This window comes from Salmo salar, chromosome 14 (assembly GCF_965601325.2).
Source record: "Salmo salar chromosome 14, fSalSal1, whole genome shotgun sequence".
In the NCBI taxonomy this organism is placed as follows: Eukaryota; Metazoa; Chordata; class Actinopteri; order Salmoniformes; family Salmonidae; genus Salmo; species Salmo salar.
This window is the reverse complement of record NC_138304.1, coordinates 68,593,359-68,616,696: the sequence shown is the minus strand read 5'-3', so window position 1 is coordinate 68,616,696 and position 23,338 is coordinate 68,593,359. Positions and strand designations below refer to the sequence as shown.

The 23,338-nt window shown below is 42.9% G+C and overlaps 1 protein-coding gene across 1 annotated transcript in view; it reads left to right on the top strand.

The window, feature by feature from the left end:
• Positions 1-23,338, top strand: part of LOC106570042 (uncharacterized) — a 93,533-nt gene that overhangs the window by 25,443 nt on the left and 44,752 nt on the right. Inside the window, exon 3 of the mRNA XM_014141968.3 lies at positions 16,663-20,429. Coding sequence (XP_013997443.3) covers positions 16,663-20,429 — 3,767 coding nt within the window. The remainder of the gene's footprint in view (positions 1-16,662; positions 20,430-23,338) is intronic.

Here is a 23,338-nt window from a genome sequence, read left to right as displayed (position 1 = left end):
TTGCTGAGCCTACAGAGGCATGCAGAGGCCAAATCGAGCTCCGTACCGCATTGCCATGCGCCTTCCACATTTTGTAACAATGGGCTCTGTATAGCTCAGCATGGATTGGTTGATGGTAAGTGGGGGCGGTACATCCTGTATAAACACAAACTCACTTCCTTGACAACAGCTCTGCTCTGCAAAGCGCAAGAGGTATGAATGCCCTGACTTCTGCTGAGGCCATATCAGCGTAAATGATGCATGGCCAATGCAGACGTCGGATTGACTATGCGCCCAGATGCACAACGCACCTCTCTCTCCAGATTGTGCTCTCTCCTGACAATTTGTGCACATTCATTGTTTCATAACTTTATTGTGTGTATTGTTTGGGTTAGATTGTTAGTGTAAATCAATTTCCATTTACATACAGTATATCACCAGTAGTACATTTACTGTTAATTCTTCTCATTTCTAATCTACAATATTTGTAACTTTAGTTAGGGTAATTTATTTTAATGCATTCAGTATTATTATTCCAGTCTTCCTGTACTCATTGTCAGAGTGGACACATTGTTTGCAGAGTTTACAACCTATGCTACACTTGTGAGAAACAAGTTTTGGTTTATTTAATTTCATTTACGAGTTCTGTCAATTTAGTCATTGTCTTTTGTTTGGAGCGCACCTGTAAATGTTACGTAAGGACGCGCATGCATAAAAGTAGGCCTATAGGCTACCTGGCCTGTGCAAATGTAGGCATATAGTGGTTAGAGCGTTGGGCCTGTAACGGGAAGGTTGCTGGATCGAATCCCAGAGCTGACAAGGTAAAAATATGTCTTTCTTCCCCTGAGCAAGGCAGTTAACCCACTGTTCCCTGGGTGCCGAAGACAAGGATGTCGATTAAGGTAGCCCCCAGCATCTATCTGATTCAGAGGGGTTGGGTTAAATGCGGAAGACACATTTCAGTTGGATACATTCAGTTGGACAACTGACTAGGTTTCCCCCTTTCCCTATGTGCCCATTTGTGGATCTGATAGTATTTCTGATTGGCTTAACCCACCACCACTAATGAATGACCTGTGGAGCTTCTCAAAGTAATGTTTTCTTCACCTCAAACAGCAAGCAAACGAAGTCTGTTGAATTACAATAGTACCTCAATGTATTTGAAAAATCTTTCCAGCTCTCTCCCTTTCAATAACCAGTCAGTGTGAAAGGGAAAAATGTCATGCTCTAATCCAGTGGAAACATCATATAATAGGCCTACCAGATGACTTCTTAGCAGTGCTTGACTTGGACTGAAATAGGTTCCGGTACTCAGTAGGTGCTGGTACTGTTTATATTTAGGTGCAGGAGCTCCACGATACTTTTGAGCTAATATTCTGTAAGAGGAACAGGAGCTTTAGCAGTAGAACATTTGAGGTGCCGGTACTCTGCTCCAGTGAGCTCCTGTCCAAGTTAAGCACTGCTTCTTATCTCCTGCGCAAGCAGCCTACAGCTGTGTCTGTCCCGAGCTCACAGGCACAGGAAACTGAGGGCCCAGAATATTTTATACAATGTTGCAAGTTTCGGGGCTGGACCCAACTTAATAGTTGATACAATGTTTCAAGTTCGTTGCAGACAGGCCATGCATAGCTAATATGATTTATAGGATATTTATTTTCAGCTGGATATTTTCTACCTGCAGGCTGCAATGTTTTTATTTGTTTGCTTTATGTAGTTTTTTTAAGTAGTTGTCAATGGCAATAGAAGTTACTTTTTAGGTTTATCATTTTCATTTAGATTTGGATAGATTTTTGATTAACCAGATGACAATGATTTTGAGATATGAAGATGTTATTATAAATTAGATGAAACTTTCAGGAAAATGTATATATGAAAACCATAACTGGCACACATATTAGTCCAATCAACGTAAGCTAAATATGATATCCATGGTTCTGATTTCTGTGTGTGCGTGCGCGTTCCTTTGTGCAAGTAGAAAAACATGTTGACTCACCCTACTTGTAGAGAAACGCCAGTGCCATCCTCCTCTCTTTCATGTTGACGAAACTATCACTCCGTCATACCGTACACACTTTTATTTTTTGTTGTCCTAGGCTACCTGGCTAACATGCTTGCTCGCTTCCTTTCACTGGCAACGTTAGCTCGTTAACATTAGCCTTCTACAACTAGCTACATATTGAACTTCCATCCTCTCAGGCCAGGGGCACAATGTATGCATTTATGGTTATATCAGAATCACAGTTATAATCATTGGTCAGTACGGAGAATTAAGTAAAACCACAAGTCCAAATCCCTATCTTCATCCGTGACTAATATAAGAAAGGGACAATTTTATCTAGCTAGCTATCCACCGGAGGACAACAACACAAAGAGATGCAACAATTCAAGTTGTTTCGGTCAATGACGTATGCTCTCAATGCGATTTGATAGGAGGGATGCCAAATCCAAACTGGCGTCCCTTTACACTTTCTTTTTGGTGCGCCAGGACCATTCACAGTTGAGCTTACTATTGGCTATTATTTTATTTATTTTTTCTTTCAAGGGAGGCCAAATGCTCACTGGCTTCCCTTGCATTCAATGCTACAGGTGGCAACAATGTCATACTCTGTTGGACCAGACAGCATCAGATAGATGGCCTACACATACAGAGACAGAGGGGCGCTGTTTCGCTCGCTCGGATGCTTTCTCAGGTAAGATACATTCAGCCTCTTGCGAATTGAATGAACATTGTGAAACGCAGAGAGATGAAAGATACATTATTATTGATATATTTTCCCATTTTTTGGTGGGGGAAGCCTGATTTCCCTTGGCATCCATGAATACACGCCACTGTCTGTTTGAGAAGCCTAATCGCAAAAGGGCAACTACTGCTTTTGTTGGCGTTATTATGGTGTCCGTCATTCTGATGGAGAAACCATCTGAGTATTTCTCTTAATTTTCTCAAGGCTTGTCAGAGCAGGAATATACTCGGGGGATTATTTTTGTTTGTGTTACAAAATGCATATCGCCCCTAAGGTTAGTGTGTGGCCCCTTTCTAACAGTAACTGCATTCCTGTCGCAGTCCCCCTCCACTCCCTCTGTCAGTTCTCAGTGCAGTCATGACAGTAAAGTACACACCCACACATAGACTCATCACACTGTGATCTGTGTAGCAGTAATTTTCAGTGCCGTTGTAATTTGAGTGAATTATAATGTTATCAGGTTCTGTTATTCCATGCTAGAGGGAGCTACAGCAAAACAGGTTGTGGTGCTCTGTCCCCCTCTGCTGTGCGACTGTGTGTTGCTCAGACCTGGGTTCAAATACATGTGTATTTGAGTATTTGTATTTGAAATATTTATTTTCTTTTTTTTTTCTTTTTCTGTAGCCGAAACAGCTAGACTGCAATGGGGGCACCTGTCATAGGCCTCATAGCCAGAACAACCTTGTCGACTGCTGTTGAATAATTCATCAATAGTCAGACACATCTAACCTTTTTTAAAAGAAGACCGATTTAGTAATTTAGTATAAAGCAATGAAAATGTGTATTGTATAAAAAACATTGTTTTTACTGAAGTGCCATGGCCTATAGAGCTCTACACCCCCTCGCATCATCATTTGGAAAGAGGTGTAGAACGTTTAGTAGGCAGACTAAGTTAGCAAAACAATTGCTTATAATCATTAGTTAACACTCCCACTATTAGGTAAAGTTTATCTACATGAAAATAAAGTTGATATAACGTTTAAAAAATCCCAAAATGAATGTAGGACTATTTAAACTGTTTTGACGTTGTTTTATTTTCATGACGGTCTTCATCCATAACCGTCAGTTAAACGTTTATTCAATTACCATCACAGCCCTACTTGTATTCTATCTACTTGTATTTTGAAATAAAAAAATATCCAAATACTTACTTGGAAATTTCTTAGAAAATAATTGAAATACGCGCAATAGTTTAACTCGAGTTTGGTGTAGCCTATTAAAAAAGGGCCAAGCCAATAACAAAATAATGATCAGCTTAATAATCAGATTGATTTTGGTTTAATGTAGGCTATTTCTTGTTGCTTTAATGTAGACTATTTCTTGTTGCTTTAATGTAGACTATTTCTTGTTGCTTTAATGTAGACTATTTCTTGTTGCTTTAATGTAGACTATTTCTTGTTGCTTTAATGTAGGCTATTTCTTGTTGCTTTAATGTAGACTATTTCTTGTTGCTTTAATGTAGACTATTTCTTGTTGCTTTAATGTAGACTATTTCTTGTTGCTTTAATGTAGACTATTTCTTGTTGCTTTAATGTAGACTATTTCTTGTTGCTTTAATGTAGACTATTTCTTGTTGCTTTAATGTAGGCTATTTCTTGTTGCTAGATTTCTAGAATTGCACAGAGGGATTAGGGAAAAGTTGCCCTGCTAACTGCTGATACAGATCCAGATATTATTTTATATTTCTAACACATCAGTGAACACTTCTCAAAGTGTTCCAGTGAGTTAGGAGACACATGGGAACTTTCAATATTTGGTAGCTTTTCTACTTGTGTTTGTGTGCATGTCTGAAAGCGTGTGTGTGTGTGTGTGTGTGTGTGTGTGTGTGTGTGTGTGTGTGTGTGTGTGTGTGTGTGTGTGTGTGTGTGTGTGTGTGTGTGTGTGTGTGTGTGTGTGTGTGGTGTGTGTGTGTGTGTTGCTTAAAGGAGCAATCTGTAATTGGACTTATAAATGAATTATATACAGTTGAAGTCAGAAGTTTACATACGCCAAATACATTTAAACTCAGTTTTTCACAATTCCTGACGTTTAATCCTAGTAAAAATTCCGTGTCTTAGGTCAGTTAGGATCACCAATTTATTTTAAGAATGTGAAATGTCAGAATAATAGTAGAGAGAATGATTTATTTTAGCTTTTATTTATTTAATCACTTTCCCAGTGGGTCAGAAGTTTACATACACTCAATTAGTATTTGGTAGCATTGCCTTAAAATTGTTTAACTTGTGTCAAACGTTTCAGGTAGCCTTCCACAAGCTTCCCACAATAAGTTGGGTGAATTTTGGCCCATTCCTCCTGACAGAGCTGGTGTAACTGAGTCAGGTTTGTAGGCCTCCTTGCTCGCGCACGCTTTTTCAGTTCTGCCCACAAATGTTCTATAGGATTGAGGTCAGGGCTTTGTGATGGCCACTCCAACACCTTGACTTTGTTGTCCTTAAGCCATTTTGCCACAACTTTGGAAGTATGCTTGGGGTCATTGTCCATTTGGAAGACCCATTTGCGACCAAGCTTTAACTTCCTGACTGATGTCTTGAGATGTTGCTTCAATATATCCACATAATTTTCCTACCTCATGATGCCATCTATTTTGTGAAGTGCACCAGTCCCTCCTGCAGCAAAGCACCCCCACAACATGATGCTGCCACCCCCGTGCTTCACGGTTGGGATGGTGTTCTTCGGCTTGCAAGCTTCCCCCTTTTTACAAACATAACTATGGTCATTAAGGCCAAACAGTTCTATTTTTGTTTCATCAGACCAGAGGACATTTCTCCAAAAAGTGTGATCTTTGTCCCCATGTGCAGTTGCAAACTGTAGTCTGGCTTTTTTATGGCTGTTTTGGAGCAGTGGCTTCTTCCTTGCTGAGCGGCCGTTCGGGTTATGTCGATATAGGACTCGTTTTACTGTGGATATAGATCATTTTGTACCTGTTTCCTCCAGCATCTTCACAAGGTCCTTTGCTGTACGTTCATCTCTAGAGACAGCTCCTTCCTGAGCGGTATGACGGCTGCGTGGACCCATGGTGTTTATACTTGCATACTATTGTTTGTAAAGATGAACGTGGTCCATGCAGGCGTTTGGAAATTGCTCCCAAGGATGAACCAGACTTGTGGAGGTCTACAATGTTTTTCCTGAGGTCTTGGCTGATTTCTTTTGATTTTCCCATGATGTCAAGCAAAGAGACACTAAGTTTGAAGGTAGGCCTTGAAATACATCCACGGGTACAACTCCAATTTACTCAAATGATGTCAATTAGCCTATCAGAAGCTTCTAAAGCCATGACATCCTTTTCTGGAATTTTCCAGTCTGTTTAAAGGCACAGTCAACTTAGTGTATGTAAACTTCTGAGTCACTGGAATTGTGATACAGTGAATTTTAAGTGAAATAATATTCTGGTTGTCAACAATTGTTGGAAAAATTACTTGTGTAATGCACGAAGTAGATGTCCTAACCGACTTCCCAAAACTATAGTTTGTTAACAAGAAATTTGTGGAGTGGTTGAAAAACGAGTTTTAATGACTCCAACCTAAGTGTATGTAAACTTCCGACTCCAACTATATACCCATTGATTCTTGAAGCCCCCATGCAGTCTTTTTAATGTTCTTTTCAAATCATCACTTTGTGTTCAACATTTGCTAAAAACCCAGTTTTCTTAACTCTCCATATTATTATAATTTTTGTCCAAAAGGAAAAGGCTTGCTTTCGCACAAGGTTAGCAGCAACATTCTGCGACAGATACGAGATTTCCCTATATACCATATACTCCCATAAAGCCCAGCTCATTGGCTATCTACCTAGCTTTGTTTGACCCTGATTGGTGCTTATTTGACAAAGTTGACTTCACAGTGAATCAAGTGAAGACCGGCCGCATCATCGGCGGGCCTGGAAGGCGTTGCTCTCTGACCGAATTTGGTGTCCTATAGGATATACTACACTCCTAATGATATAGTGAAGTCTGGTTACGTTCTAGGATCTCTGAGGAATAAATACAAATGTGATTTGACTGGTTGAAACAACGTGTAGGGTTTGATTTTTACAGATGCCTTTCTTTAGTAAATTGAACGAGTGGAAGTACAAAATTGATCATGCATGCTATATGGACCTTTTTAAGGATATGAAAAAGGATTTTATCTAACAAAACAACACTTCATGTTATCTCTGGGACCCTTTTGGATGATACATCAGAATGTAAGTACACATTTCACCTTCAGAGGTGAATTTATCAAACCTATCGTGGTGAAAAAAAGGGTTTTGTTGTTAGGAGCTCTCCTCAAACAATGCATGGCATTTTCTTGCAGTAATAGCTACTGTAAATTGGACAGTGCAGTTCTATTAACAAGAATTTAAGCTCTCAGCCGATATAAGACACTTATATGTACTGACATTTGTTGTTTCTCTAAAATCTGCGATCGTGACACAAGGCGCTGCATGATTTACAACTGTCCCGTTAACGGAACGCCTATCCCTCCGTCAGTCCTCCGCTAACCTCACACCCTTTCAGTGTGTTCTAGGCTATCAGCCGACCCTGGCACCAGAGTCAGATCGAGTCTCCTGTGGTGGACGATTGGTTCCGGCGAGCCAAGGAGGTATGGAACATAATAGATCAAAACTGGACGAACCCAAACGCTCGTGCTCAAAATATATCTTCATAAACAAAAAGCCAAAGGTGAACCCAAAATGCAAAATATAAAGTACTCAGGAAATAGTAAGAGCGATTTCTCTCAGGAAAACAAGTAACATTTGCAATGACCGACAAAAACAAATGGCAGAGGGCATATATATATAGTGATAGAGTGGGGATTGGAACCAGGTGTAATGATGTGTAATGATGACGAGACAAGTCGGGTTGATGAGTGAAGAGCATTTTCCAGCAGTAGGTTCGGCAGCAGCTAGAAGTCCGGCGACGCCGAACGCCTGAGCTGGACAGGAGGGGGAGCCAAAGCGAAGGCTGGTGTGACACATATGATAAGGAAAAACATATACAACTAATATAATATTTAAAAAAAACGACTTTCTTGAAACAATAAGGTTAGGGGAATACATTGTCTCATTCACCCCTGAAAATAAAGTACACGTTACATCACTATCATGACCATAACATCGCACACAACTGCTTGCCCGTGATTTCAGTTGGTCCACAAACCACATCATATTGTCCTTTCAGTCTTTCCTTTAACAGTCAACAATTTCTATAGTAATCTTCAAGTACATTGACGTTTCACTCTTTCTGTTCTGACAATCAGCCAAATACTAGCTTGGTCATTGATCTGTTTTTGCTGATGTATATAGCAACCCCTAAGTATAGCCAAGCAAACTGCTATGGTAACATGGCATGACAACCATCATACATTAGGAGTTAGTAAGAGAGCATAAACAGATCGGAGACCAGGCTGTAGAATTTCTACTACATGCCCCACCAGCTTGGTATGTACAGTGCCTTCGGAAAGTATTCAGACCCCTTGACCTTTTCCACATTTTGTTAGGTTACAGACTTATTCAAAAAAAAATCCTCAGCCATCTACACACATTACCCCTTAATGACAAAGCAAAAACAGGTTTTTAGAAATGTTTACAAAATTATTACAATAAAAAAAACAGAATTACCTTATTTACATAAGACCCTTTGCTATGAGACTTGAAATTGAGCTCAGGTGCATCCTGTTTCCATTGATTATCCGTGACATGTTTCTACAACTTGATTTGGAGTCCACCTGTGGGAAACTCAAATGATTAGACATGATTTGGAAAGGCACACACCTGTCTATATAAGGTCCCACAGTTGACAGTGCATGTCAGAGCAAAAACCAAGCCATGAGGTCGAAGGAATTGTCCCGAGACATGATTGTGTCGAGGCACAGATTGAGGGAAGGGTATCAAAACTTTTCTGCAGTGTTGAAGGTCCCCAAGAACACAGTGGCCTCCATCATTCTTAAATGGAAGAAGTTTGGAACCACCAAGACTCTTCCTAGAGCTGGCCGCCCGGTCAAACTGTACAATCGGGGGAGAAGGGCCTTGGTCAGGGAGGTGACCAAGAACCCGATGGACAGACTTACAGAGCTATCGAGTTCCTCTGTGGAGAAGGGAGAACCTTCCAGAAGGACAACCATCTCTGCAGCACTCCACCAATCAGGCCTTTATAGTTTTATTTTAAATGACTCTACAACCATCAAGATTGATTGTCAGATCCAACAGCAGATCTCTTTGTTTCTTGCGACCTAGAACTAGCATCTCTGATTTGTCCAAGTTTAAAAGTAAACCATTTGCTGCCATCCACTTCCTTATGTCTGAAACACAGGCTTCCAAGGTAGGCAATTTTTGAGGCTTCACCATGTTTCATCGAAATGTACAGCTGTGTGTCGTCCGCATAGCAGTGAAAGTTGACATTGTGTTTCCAAATGACATCACCAAGAGGTCGAATATATAGTGAAAACAGTAGTGGTCCTAAAACGGAACCTTGAGGAAAGCCGAAACTTACAAATGATTTGTCAGAGGACATACCATCCACAGAGACTAACTGATATCTTTCCGACAGATAAGATCTAAACCAGGCATGAACTTGTCAGTGTAGACCAATTAGGGTTTCTAATCTCTCCAAAAGAATGTGGTGATCGATGGTGTCAAAGGCAGCACTAAGGTCTAGGAGCACGAGGGCAGTTGCAGAGCCTTGGTCTGACTCCATTAACCTGTTGGGGCTAGACAATTTCGGAAAAAATATGTGCCCATATTAAACTGCCTCCTACTCAAACTCAGAAGCTAGGATATGCATATTATTAGTAGATTTGGATAGAAAACACTCTGAAGTTTCTAAAACCGTTTGAATGGTGTCTGTGAGTATAACAGAACTCATATGGCAAGCAAAAACCTGAGAGAAATCCTACCAGGAAGTGGGAAATCTGGATGCATGGGCTCTCTTCAAGTCGTTTCCTATTGAATACAGTGACGTAGTAATAATTGTGCACTTCCTACGGCTTCCACTAGATGTCGACAGTCTTTACAAAGTTGTTTGAAGCTTCTACGATGAACAGAGCCCGAATGACAAGGAGGGGAAGTTGTTGAGGCAGGGGGTGACATCACTTCTTGGGGCGCTTTCACGAGGGTGGATCCTCCTGTTCCAAAACCTTTTTCAAGACACAGGAACCGTCCGGTTGAGATATTATTGAATCTTCATGTTCTGAAGGCCCTAAAGATTGATGTTTTACAACGTTTGACATGTTTGAACGAACGTAAATACAACTTTTTTTTACTTTTCGTCGCGACATCGTCCGCGCGCTTTCTACACATGGAGTAGCTTACTGGACGCACGAACAACAAGGAATTATTTGGACATAAATTATGGACTTTATCGAACAAAACAACATTTGTTGTGGACCTGGGAATTCCTGGAAGTGCCTTCTGATGAAGATGATCAAAGGTAAGGGAATATTTCTAATGCAATGTATGATTTTAGATGTCCCCAAGAAATCAGCTATCTGTATAGCCTAGTGTATTTTTCTGAGCTCAGTACTCAGATTATTGCAAAGAGTGCTTTCCTCGTGAAGCTTTTTTGAAATCTTTCATAGCGTTTGCATAAAGGAGATGTTCATCTATAATTCTTTGAATGACAGTTCAATTTTGTACCAATGTTTATGACAAGTATTTTTGTAAATTGTGGCGCTGATTCACCGGCAGTATTTGAGGGAAAATATTTTCTGAACGTCACGCGCCGATGTAAAATGCTGTTTTTATATATAAATATGAACTTTATCGAACAAAAGATGCATGTATTGTGTAACATGATGTCCTAGGAGTGTCATCTGATGAAGATCGTCAAAGGTTAGTGCTGCATTTAGCTGTGTTTTGGGTATTTGTGATGCATGCTAGTTGCTTTGAAAATGGCTGTGTGATTATTTTTGGCAGGGTACTCTCCTAACATAATCTAATGTTTTGCTTTCGCTGTAAAGCCTTTTTGAAATCGGACAACGTGGTTCGATTCAGGAGAAGTGAATCTATAAAATGGTGTAAAATAGTCATATGTTTGAGAAATTGAAGTTATAGCATTTATGAGGTATTTGTATTTCGCACAACGCGATTCCACTGGCTGCACAAGGTGGGACGCAAACGTCCCACCTTGCCCAGGGAGGTTAAAAGGTAATTTACCACCTTCACGAGTGCAATCTCAATACTGTGATGGGGTCTAAAACCAGACTGAAGCATTTTGTATACATTATTTGTCTAAAGGAGGGCAGTGAGCTTGTAACGGGCATCATAAGGATTGGACCAAGGTGCAGCGGGAACGTGTATACTTTTACGTGTATACTTTATTAAATCAAAAGAAGGAAAAAACAAACAAATCACGTATACAAAACAACGAACGACACTAAACAGTCCTGTCAGGTACACAGACACAAAACAGGAGACAACTACCCACAAACCCCCATAGCACAAACACCCCTATACATAGGACCTTCAATCAGAGGCAACGAGGAACAGCTGCCTCCAATTGAAGGTCAATCAACAAACCCTAAACATAGAAATAGAAAGACTATACTGAACATAGAAATACACTAACATAGAACATAGACCAAAAACCCCGGAACACTCTAAACAAACACCCCCTGCCACGTCCTGACCAAACTACAATAACAAAATACCCCTTTACTGATCAGGACGTGACAGAGCTGCTTTTTTTTTAATTGAGAGGAATGGGAGATTCAATATATGCCGTTACATTTAATTTTTTTCTGTGTCAAGGTTTGGCTTTTTCAAGAAAGTCTTTATTAATGTCGTTTTTAGTGAGTTTGGTACACATCCGGTGGATAGAGAGACATTTATTATGTTCAACATAGGAAGGCCAAGCACAGGATGTAGCTCTTTCAGTAGTTTAGTTTGAATAGGGTCCAGTATGAAGCTTGAGCGTTTAGAGGCCATGACTATTTTCATGAAAGTGTCAAGATATACAGTATTATAAAACTTGAGTGTCTCCATTGATTCTAGGTCCTGGCAGTTCTGTGCAGACTCAGGACAACTGAGTTTTGGAGAAATATGCAGGGTTAAAGAGGAGTCCGTAATTTGCTTTCTAATGATCATGATCTTTTCATCAAAGGAAGGTCATGAATTCATCACTGCTGAGGTAAAAGCCATCCTCTCTTGGAGAATGCTGCTTTTTAGTTAGCTTTGCGACAGTATCTAAAATAAATGTTTGGATTGTTCTTATTCTCCTCAATTAGGTTGTAAAAATAGGATGATCGAGCAGCAGTGAGGGCTCTTTAATATTGCACAGTACTGTCTTTCCAAGCTAGTCGGGAGACTTCCAGTTTGGTGGAGCATCATTTCCGTTCCAATTTTCTGGAAGCTTGCTTCAGGGCTCGGGTATTTTCTATATACCAGGGAGCAAATTTCTTATGACAAATGTTTTTTGTTTTTCGGGGTGCAGGTGCGTCTTGGGTATTACGCAAGTTAAAATTTAGATCCTCAGTTAGGTGGTTAACCGATTGTTGTACTCCGACGTCTTTGGGTAGGTGGGGGAGTCTGGAAGGGCATCTAGGAATCTTTGGGTTGTCTGAGAATTTATAGCACTGCTTTTGATGATCCTTGGTTGGCGTCTGAGCAGATTATTTGTTGCGATTGCAAACGTAATAAGATGGTGGTCCGATAGTCCAGGATTATGAGGAAAAACATTTAGATGCATAATATTTATTCCACGGGACAAAACTCGATCCAGGGTATGACTGTGGCAGTGAGTAGGTCCGGAGACATGTTGGACAAAACCCACTGAGTCGATGATGGCTCCGGAAGCCTTTTGGAGTGGGTCTGTGGACTTTCCCAAAAGTCACCAAAAATTTGAATATTATCGACCATGACTACAAGGTCTGATAGGAATTTAGGGAACTCAGTGAGGAATGCTGTATATGGCCGAGGAGGCCTGTAAACAGTAGCTGTAAAGAGTTATTGAGTAGGCTGCATAGATTTCATGACTAGAAGCTCAAAAGGAGAAAATAAATTACATTTTAATTTGCTTTCGTAAATGCTAGCAACACCTCTGCCTTTGCGGGATGCGAGGTTGATATGGTTACTAGTGTAACCAGGAGGAGAGGCCTCTTTTAACACAGTAAATTAATCAGGCCAATCACATCAAGATTATGATCAGTGATTAGTTAATTGACTATAACTGCCTTGGAAGTGAGGGATCTAACATTAAGTAGCCCTATTTTTAGATGTAAGACATCACTATCTCTTTCAATAATGGCAGGAATGGAGGTCTTTATTCTAGTGAGATTGCTAAGGCGAACACCACCATGTTTAATTTTGCTCAACCTAGATCGAGGCACCGACACGGTCTCAATGGGGATAGCTGAGCTGACTACACTGACTGTGCTAGTGGCAGACTCCACTAAGCTGGCAGGCTGGCTAACAGCTCCTATATCATTGTGGAGCTAAAAGAGTTAGAGCCCTGTCTATGTTGATAGATAAGATGAGAGCACCCCTACAGCTAGGATGGAGTCCATCACTCCTCAGCAGGCCAGGCTTGGTCCTGTTTGTGGGTGAGTCCCAGAAAAAGGCCCAGTTGTCTACCAATTCTATCTTTTGGGGAGGGGTAGAAAACATTTTTCAACCAGTGATTGAGTCGTGAGACTCTGCTGTAGAGCTCATCACTCCCCCTAACTGGCAGGGGTCCAGAGACAACTCGATGCGACACATCTTTCTAGCAAATTTACACACTGAAGCTATGTTGCGCTTGGTGACCTCTGACTGTTTCATCCTAACATGGTTGGTACCGACGTGGATAACAATATCCCTATACTCTCTACACTCGCCAGTTTTAGCCTTAGCCAGCACCATCTTCAGATTAGCCTTAACGTCGGTAGTCCTGCCCCCTGGTAAACAGTGTATGATCGCTGGATGATTCTTTTTAAGTCTAATTTTGTGGGTAATGGAGTCACTAATGACTAGGGTTTTCAATTTGTCAGAGCTAATGGTGGGAGACTTCGGCAGCTCAGACCCCATAATGGGTGGAGGAGAGACCAGAGAAGGCTCGACCGCTGACTCCGACTCGCTGCTAAATGGGGAGAACTGGTTGAACGTTTCTGTCTGCTGAATGAGTGACACTGGTTGAGCATGCCGACAGCATTTCTTTCCGGAAGTCTTGAGGAAATTGTCCGGCTGCGGGGACTGTGCTGGGGGATTTCTACTGCTATCTCTATTTACTGGTGGCACAGACACTGTTTTATCCTTTCCTACACTTAAATTGCCCTTGCCTAACGATTGCATCTGAAGCTTTTCTTGCAACAGGGCTATCCTCATCATAAGGTGATAGTTCTCCTGTATATTATGAGTACAGCGACTGCAATTGGATGGCATAGTGTTAATGTTACTACTTAACCAGGACCTCCACCATTTAAAGCGTCCGGGGTGAAAAAGTTGAATCAAAAAAGTAAAACCCCAAAGGTTTTCAGATAGCCAAGTAGCAACAAACAGCCCAGCAGCACAGAGACAAGTCCGGAAGTTGAGGTTGGAGGTCAAATTTCTGCCCTGCTAGAGCTGCCCAATTGTAAGTGCTGTTATTGTGAAGTGGAAACGTCTAGGAGCAACAACGGCTCAGCTGCGAAGTGGAAGGCCACACAAGCTCACAGAACGGGACCGCCGAGTGCTGAAGTGCAGGGCGTAAAAATCGCTTGTCCTCGGTTGCAGCACTCACTAACTTTCTGTGGGAGCAACGTCAGCACAATAACTGTTAGTCTGGAGCTTCATGAAATGGGTTTCCATGGCCGAGCAGCTGCACACAAACCTAAGATCATCATGCGTAATGCCAGGAGTCGGCTGGAGTGGTGTAAAGCTTGCCGCATTAGACTCTGGAGCAGTGGAAACATGTTCTCTGGAGTGATGAATCACGCTTCACCATCTGGCAGTCCGATGGACTAATCTGGATTTGGCAGATGCCAGGAGAACGCTACCTGCCCAAATGCATAGTGCCAACTCTAAAGTTTGTGGAGGAGGAATAATGGTCTGGGCCTGTTTTTCTTGGTTCGGGCTAGGCCCCTTATTTCTACTGAAGGGAAATCTTAACTCTACAGAATACTTTCACATTGTAAACGATTCTATGCTTTCAACTTTGTGGCAACAGTTTGGGGAAGGCATGACAATGCCCCCATGCACAAAGAGAAGTCCATACAGAAAGGGTTTGTTAAGATCGGAGTGGAAGAACTTGACTGATCAAATGTCCATTGCTCGTGTTTCTTGGCCCAAGCAAGTCTCTTTTTATTGGTGTCCTTCTAGCTGCAGCTTGTGGTCCTTCTAGTCTGGTATGTTGATTCTTAACTCAATCTTTTATACACTTGGATAAAAAGGGTCATTTCCGTCATACTGAACACACTCTCTGAGCACCCTCGGGCATGGCTAGTTACTGGGAAAACATCATCAAAAACTATGATCTTGTTAGAAAACTAAAATCTATCTTAACAAAAAAATTATCTTCATCCTTTATATTTCCTACACATCGTAAAGGATGTAAACCTGATACAGTATACACAGTGTGAAAGCTCTTCAAGTTATAATATTTTAATGAAATCACTTTTATACCATGTTTAATGACATCACAAAATATACATTAATTTCCCATATTCCATCTCTCATCATTCCCCACATTCGGATGTTGAAATATATTGTCCCAGTGTTCACTGTTGGACGTTAGAGTTTTTGGAAAGTGATTCCATTCACCAATACTAGTTACCAAAAGGAGACATGTGCTGCCTACAATTTACGATTGGCGTGAGGTGTCATAAAACCCCCACACCAATCCCTGCGGGTGAGAGGGCTCTGTAGACGCTGATCCATTATAACCTGATCTTTGGATTCTCACAGGAGAGTCATGACACCTCTCAAGCTCTGTCAGGTTGGATGTGGAGCGTCCCTTCACAGCTTTTTTCAGATCTCTCCAGAGATGTTCGATTAGGTTCAAGTCCAGGTTATGGCTGGGCCACCCAAAGACTTTCAGAGACTTGTCCTGAAGCCACTCCTGCGTTGTCTTGGCTGTGCGCTTAGGGTCATTGTCCTGTTGGAAGGTGAACCTTCGCCCAAGTCTGAGGTCCTAAGCGCTCTGGAGCAGGTTTTCATCAAGGATCTCTCTGTACTTTGCTCTGTTCATCATTCCCTCTGTCCTGACTAACCTCCCAGTCCCTGCCACTGAAAAACATCCCCACAGCATGATGCTGCCACCACCATGCTTCACCGTAGGGACGGTGGCAGGTTTCCTCCAGACATGACACTTGGCATTCAGGCCAAAGAGTTCAATCTTGGTTTCATCAGACCAGAGAATCTTTTGCCAAACTCCAAGCAGCCTTCAAGTGCCTTTTAATGAGGAGTGGCTTCCGTCTAGCCACTCTGCCATAGAAGCCTGATTGGGGGAGTGCTGCAAAGATGGTTGTCTTTCTGGAAGGTTCTGCCATCTCCATAGAGGAACTCTGGAGCTCTGTCAGAGTGACCATCGTGTTCTTGGTCACCTTCCTGGCATGTCACCCACAATTTCCAAATTTTTATAAAAACCTGTTTTCACTTTGTCATTATGGGGTATTGTGTGTAGATTGATGAAGCACATTTTTTTATTTAATCCATTTTTGAATAAGGCTGCAACGTAACAAAATGTGGAAAAAGTCAAGGGGGTCTGAATAGTTTCTGAATATACTGTATACATACCAGTGATTCTTGCCTTTTGTTGTCATGTGAGCATTGCAAGCTCTGAGTAACTGGGGTTTGGTTCTTATGAAGTCAAAACATTATTCTCATGTGAATGATGCAGTGAGATTATTGGCTCTCTAAAAAAAGTTGGTAGAGTATGAAATGTTCATTTAAAAGCTAAGAAATAATGCTCTCTCTCATTTCTCTCCCCAATCTGTCTTTTATCACATTGCCCCCCCCTCCCTCTCTCTCACTCACTATACCTCCCTCTGCCTTTCCGCCTATCGCTCGCAAACAGGCCAAGGACCTCAGCTACTCAGAGATGGACCTACGTGCCAAGCCCAAGAGGTTCGGCACGTTCACCTTTGGCTTGAAGAGGAGGAAGAAGAAGAGTGACGGGGATCTCTCCCAGAGCATCGTGGTCCTCCACAGCCCCGAGTCAGAGGTCAAAGGGCAAGAGGAGGAGGAGCCTCTGAACCTCAGCCTCTGGGACATCGGCCAAGGCGGCACTCTGAACAAGAGGGTAAGGTTCGCTGTGTCTCAGCCTGACCTAAACACTAAGACACTGGTCACCTCTTATCCTCCTCCCACTGTCCCCAAGAAATCGCAGGCCCAGGAGCCCCCGATGGACAGTCCTGAGACCGCCACCAACCAACCAAATTCCCAGATGGATAACATTATTCCTCTTGAAGTGGGCCGGGCTACAAGAAAAGTCCCTTTAGCGATGGCTGAGATGGAGTGGGACAAGACCTCACAGGAAGAGGAGAGCCCGGATGTTCAGTGTGACAACCCTTATGCCTCAACAGACCATACTGACACATCTTCTCCTATGGATGTTAATAGCTTTAACCCAAGTCCTCCACCTTTCTCACCTAACCCACCTCCACCGTCCTATCCATCTAGCCCACCCCCCTGCTACCCATTGAGCCCACCTACATCTTTTTCCCCCTTTAGCTCTCCTCCTACTACAGTTTACACCTCAAACCAGAGGGATGAAATATCCCTCTCCCCTTTACCCAGCGCTGACCCTGTGAATAGTGGTATTTCTGATCCTGTCCTTCCTGTTACTGAACTCTCACTTAGCAAAGCTGAGGCCTCTTATGTTACTCTCTCCATTGGCCAACCTGTTGTTGTTGAAAATATCAGCACTTTTACCCCTAATACAGATCCCTCTCATATTGCCTTGGACCCCAATATAGAAGCCACTATTACTGAAACAGACACAACTATCCCTGAAGTTAAAACCGAAACCTTTCCTCTCAACCCTGATACTTTGGCTGACAACACTGAGACACCTATTCTCATCACCGTCACCTCTGCTCTTATTACTGTCAACTCTGTTACTGACATGGACACCAGCTCCATCAATGACACCTCTGTCTCCACCGCTGATACATCTAGGCCTATGCCTGAAACTGTCACCTCCATCACCTCTGAAGAGATCAGCACCGCTATTGCTGATCCTGGCCCCTCTCTCGCTGAAATGGTCATCCCCGTTCCAAGCACTGATAAATCTACACCTGAAATGCTAGCCTCCATTGCAAACACTGTCAACTCCATTACCAACAGTGACAACACTGTCCCCAACACTGACACTTTCTCTGCCAACACGCAGGTATTTGGAACTCTGTATGACTCACTATTTCCTCAAAGTTTCACCTCGGAACAAGAATCTGCCAGATCAGACAATGACTCTACTGAGGGATGCCTTGACACCAACCTAACCGTAATAAATTATGAAACTAACCCACACCTGTCCTTGGATAACCCCTTTGACTCACCAAGTCCTATTTTACCTGAATCAGTTAAACAGGAGTCTGAAACTGCCATTGATCACACTGAAGCTAGTGTCAGTTACCCCACCCAATCAACTCCGTTACAGTCTGCCACTGACGCCCCTGTCCCCGACATGGATATACCTGCCGCTGCAGTCTCCAAAATGGATACCAGCCATCCTGACACAGACACCACTGTTTCCCCTAATACTAACCTCACTGTTACTGATACTGACTCTCAACCAGTATTCGAAGATATTTACGACTCTCTTTTTCCTGGAATGTTTCCCTCACATCACATATCTGGCCACACCGCATCTGCTATCAGCAGTTACACTTCTGGCGTTATGACATCGGACGTTATGATGGACACTCGATGCACACCTACTAATATAGACACTTCTTTTGAAAACAAGCTTCCCTCTGTTCCTCAAATAGACACCTCCCACCCTAACACAGATATCTCCCTCACTGAGCCTGAGGCTTTTGCCTCTCTGCGCTTTGAGCCTACACTCCCCACAACTGAGCCAATGGAAATGGATGACTTAGAGCCTGAGCTTGCCACCTCAGACTCACCTCTCCCAAATACTGATATCGCTGTCCCTGATACTGGCTCTAGTGACACATATGAATCTCTCTATGACTTTCTTTTCCCTGAAAGTTTTCCTTCTGACCAAGTGTCCACCATTTCTGACCCCGTCCTCGATAAACCAGTCTATGTTACGGACGCTGATTCTGATCTGCTCCGACCAGATTGCAACACTCGACCAGACCTTGTTGATCAGTCGGAGCCTTTGACCTCAGCTCTTCCAGTATACCTTGATACGGAGGACACTGAAAACACAGATCTCGTCCTTCATCATTCTGATATGAACATTGATAACTCTGATCACATTCTCTCAGACAACGTCACCCTCGTTTCTGACATTCTTAGCGCTAACCATCCAAGCACTAAGAATTCCAGTTCTCTTGAATCCACCTTCTCCATTGATGCGTCCGTCTCCTCAACAATAGCTGAAACAATGGCTACTGAGACAGGTCAAGAAGCAGAGGTGGAGATAATGGAAGAGGCCAACAGCATAGATTCTAACAGACAGATTAAGGAACATATGCCCTGTGATGCAGAAGTTAACAGGGCAAGCTCACAGTATGTGATCATACCAGAGAACAGCAATGCCGTGGAAGTCGCTATACCAGCGGTCCATTACAGCATCTTGGAGGATTACATGGAGGAGAGTGGAGTTGAAGAGGTAAAAGCAGAGGAAATGAAAGGAACGGGCAAACAATGGAGGAATGGTAATGAAACCATTGAAGTGGGATGGAGTTTGGGGTCACAGAAAGTAACGGAAGTAATGTTAGAAACAAAGGATAGAGGTCAAGAGAATGAAGTCCACCGAGAGGAGAAGAGACACATCGAGTCCCCAGAAGACAGTGATGCAGAGAGGCTGGTGCTGGTGGAGGAGAGAGGAGCGAGAGAAGTCTCGTCACTGGTGAAAGAAGAGTGGGAGGATGGGGTGGAACCAGCCCTGCCTGCTCAGCAGGTGCACACACTCATGGAATGTGAGTCGCCCGCCCCGCCTTCCATCACAGAGCAGCATGGAGAGGAGGAGGGGTCAGGGAGTAACCGGAGTGCAGTTACACACGCTTACCTGGTAACAGAGGCCCGCGCTGATACACATACACTCAGACAGACCCCAGGCCACGAAGAGCCACAGGAGTCTCACAGCGCTGAGAATAAACACGCTGCCACCGACAACAGAGAGAGACAGGACACACTCGCAACACGTAACACACTCGCACACACCACAGACCGAGAGGGGAGCATTTTAGACACACACACAGCAGAGAAAGCGGACTTAGTCACTCGTACTACCGAGGACACATCCTCTTTCTCTGAGCAGAAAGCAAAAGTAAACACCACTAGCACACATGGCGAGAACACATTCACACTTGACAGAGAAGAGACAGCGACAGACACAGAGTCCAAAACATACACTGTAAAGGTAGAACATAAAGGGACACTCGGTACTGAGTGGACAGACAGCATTGTCACGCAGGAAACAGACAGAGCCAGTTCCGAGCCAGTGCCAGAGCAGGTGGCAGTGAACCCTACAGTCACACGAGACACAATCCTCGACAGACTTCGAAAGAGAGCCAACGGTCTTGCCACTGAGGACACAGAGAGACCCGGTGCAGAGCCAGAGCAGGTGGGAGGGAAGCTACCAGTCACTGCAGACACACTCCTCAACTCACTGAGGAACAGAGTCAAATTCCTCAGCCAGCCCGGAGGGTAAGGGATGAAATTTCATCTGCTATCCTTACTCTGATTTCCTACTTTTCTTGATGTGTGTGTTTTGAAGTGGAGGTGGAGGTGATCAAGCTTCATGTGCTCTTTCTATGGTAAATGAGTGAGTGTGTGCGCAGATTGCACAAGTGTGTCTGTGAGTGCGAGAGAATGTGGGGACTCAACAACAATAGGGCTAATTGCTCTGTGTGTGCTGCGCAGTAAATTGTATGAGTATGGTATGGGACTAGGTGGACTAGAGGGGAAATTGTTGATGTCCATTCTCTATGCAATGTATATGGAATGTTGTTTATTGGAAATGCAAAGACTGTTATTATCTCATAATGTTGTGATTGAGGGTAATTAGCTAGAATTATGAATTTGATTTCAATAGCACATCCCCTCTACTATGTACAGTACAGACAGTCTACTTCACTGTCCTGATACATGACATGTGGATCTGCGGAACAGCCATCTGAAATAGGTACGTTACGTTGTAAATTCTCCGGCAATACAACTAGAATATTTACCAGTAGAGTGGAATTCATTCTGCATTCACCCAGGCATTTTTTTCTGTCACCTTTTAATATTATTTGTGGACATTTCTTTATTGCAACGGCATCCTTTTTGTTGTTGTTGAATAGGCCAGTTTCCTTGGTGGAACACATCATGTGAAAGTCTCCAAGCCAGACTAGAAGTGGTGATTAGCCTCACCCATCCACCCACATACTTGTGGTCCTCTCTTGCACCCTCTCAGTGGGATGGGCTGTAAGGAGTCATAGTAAAAGAACTTGACTTCTAGTCCAGTGGCTTGTTTGTGTTAGATGGTTGACCCGAGATACACTTGTTGATGGATAATAGGCTTTGCCTATGGAAACACTTGTGGCGTAACATTTCATCGGCACATACTGTGGTACGCCTGTTGTCGACACCTGAACATGAATGGCTGTGCGTGCGTGTTTGTGTGTGCGCACGCGACACTCTTTGTGTAGAATATGGCTTTAATTCTTTAAGATAGTGTACACTATGTAAATTGTTTCTCGTAGAACGCAGGCACAGCCTTAACATTGTTTGCCTGATTGACAGGCCTTTTGCATGCCATGTGTTATCTGATCATGGGAATCTTGGACCTAGTCCTTTTTCATGGAACACAGTAAAGAACCCAGTGGACCCACACAGTAAAGTTTATATAGTCAAGCCACACTGTTTTCAGTTCATCTGAAAACAGACAGTACAGTGTTGTCCATATGTTATTTTCTTTCCCAATAGTAGCTGTTGTTTCCTACTGCCCCAAAAGATGGCGACAAATACGTATTGTAAAGTCAAGAACACAGTGGTCCGTTTAGTTATTACAATATCACTTAGAGATATCTCTATATGTAAGGGGGGAAATAGAAAGAATCAGGTTGTGTGAATGTGGGAAGTTTCTAAAAAGTCACACAGGACACAAAATGGTTCGCTAGCCTCAATCAGGTAAATTGCACTCTGTCCAACAACATCTCTTGTATGAACTAGGAAGTCCTGTCATAATCTGCCGATTAGATAAAACCTCCACCTACTCTTTTATGAGATGGGAGCTCTGATGGACAGGCATGTTAATGCAAGGTGAAAGCTAAACTAAGGAATAACCCTTATCTGTCCTGAGGCAGAATATTACATGGCTATCGTATTGTGGGTGGGGTGGAAACTGGAGGTAACTCTTGACACCGCTTTCAGTGTTTACCGCAGGTTGTCCATTCCATTTCCGTCCTCTCTGTTACTGTCACCTCTGTTTCCGTCACTCACAAAGACCAGTACAGCTGGGAATGCAAGGAATGACAGCACTGCATAGAATGACAACAGGAATGAAAACAGGTGCCCCTGTTTTAAAAGTGCCCCTGTTTTAAAAGTTGTGAATCAGTCTTTATCTCTCCTTCCGCCCTCCTCAGCAGGTGACGATGATGACATGTAGGGTAATAACTCGGAGGTCGCCCTGGATTGGAAGGGTCAAATGTTTCCTGATGTCATCATCTGGTGCTGTCGTTGGCGCCCTCCATTCTTTGTTTACCGAATCGACTTAGATTTTCTATAATATTCAAAGCAGTTGCTTTCGAACTAGGGATTTCATGGCTAAATGAGGTAAGAGTAAATCCGCTCATAGATTGTGTAGTACACACATGCATATTGACACATCCAGGCCAAAGCGGGAGGTTTCAAAAATACTTTCTTAGACGCCAACGTACTGGAGCATGTCTTTAATAACTGAAGATCTACAGATCTAGAATATCTGTAATGCCAGCAGAATGAGTTATCTTACGGGAACTATACACCCTGGAGCTACAGTGGTGGTCGTTTCACATGTTGACATGACTAAGAACCCAATGAACTCAGTGGATGGTGTCACTCTGTCCTCTGAAGCTGTCAGCCTGTCAGGTCACATCTAAAGTTGCGCTGGCTCTCTGCGTGTAAACCTGGTACACCTGGTATCAGATGTACACATGGTACCAACCAGATGAGTTCCCAGAGCTGGTTTCTGTGAGAATGGAGAGACCTGTGTGGAATGTGGAGGCACACAGGCAGGCCCCAATTCAAAAATACTGTAGTACATTGAACAACAAAAAAACATCCACAGGTGCTGCCAGGGTACAAATACTGCCGTAGGAAAATAAATACCTGCAGAACATTTCACTGTTGGAATGCTGCTGAATTTCAGTAGTTAAGCCTGAGAAACTCTCTTCGTGATTGATGCACTGCTATTCAAATGTAGGAACATGCGAAGAGTGTGTGGGTATTTGTTGTCTTCTTTAGACTGCAAAGCCCTCCTCCGCCTTACCCTTCAGACAGCATAGAGAAAAAACAAGTAAAAAAAAAAAGAATGGTCCCCAAATTTCAGTTGGAACATGATCAAAATCAAATCAGTTTATTGGTTGTGTACA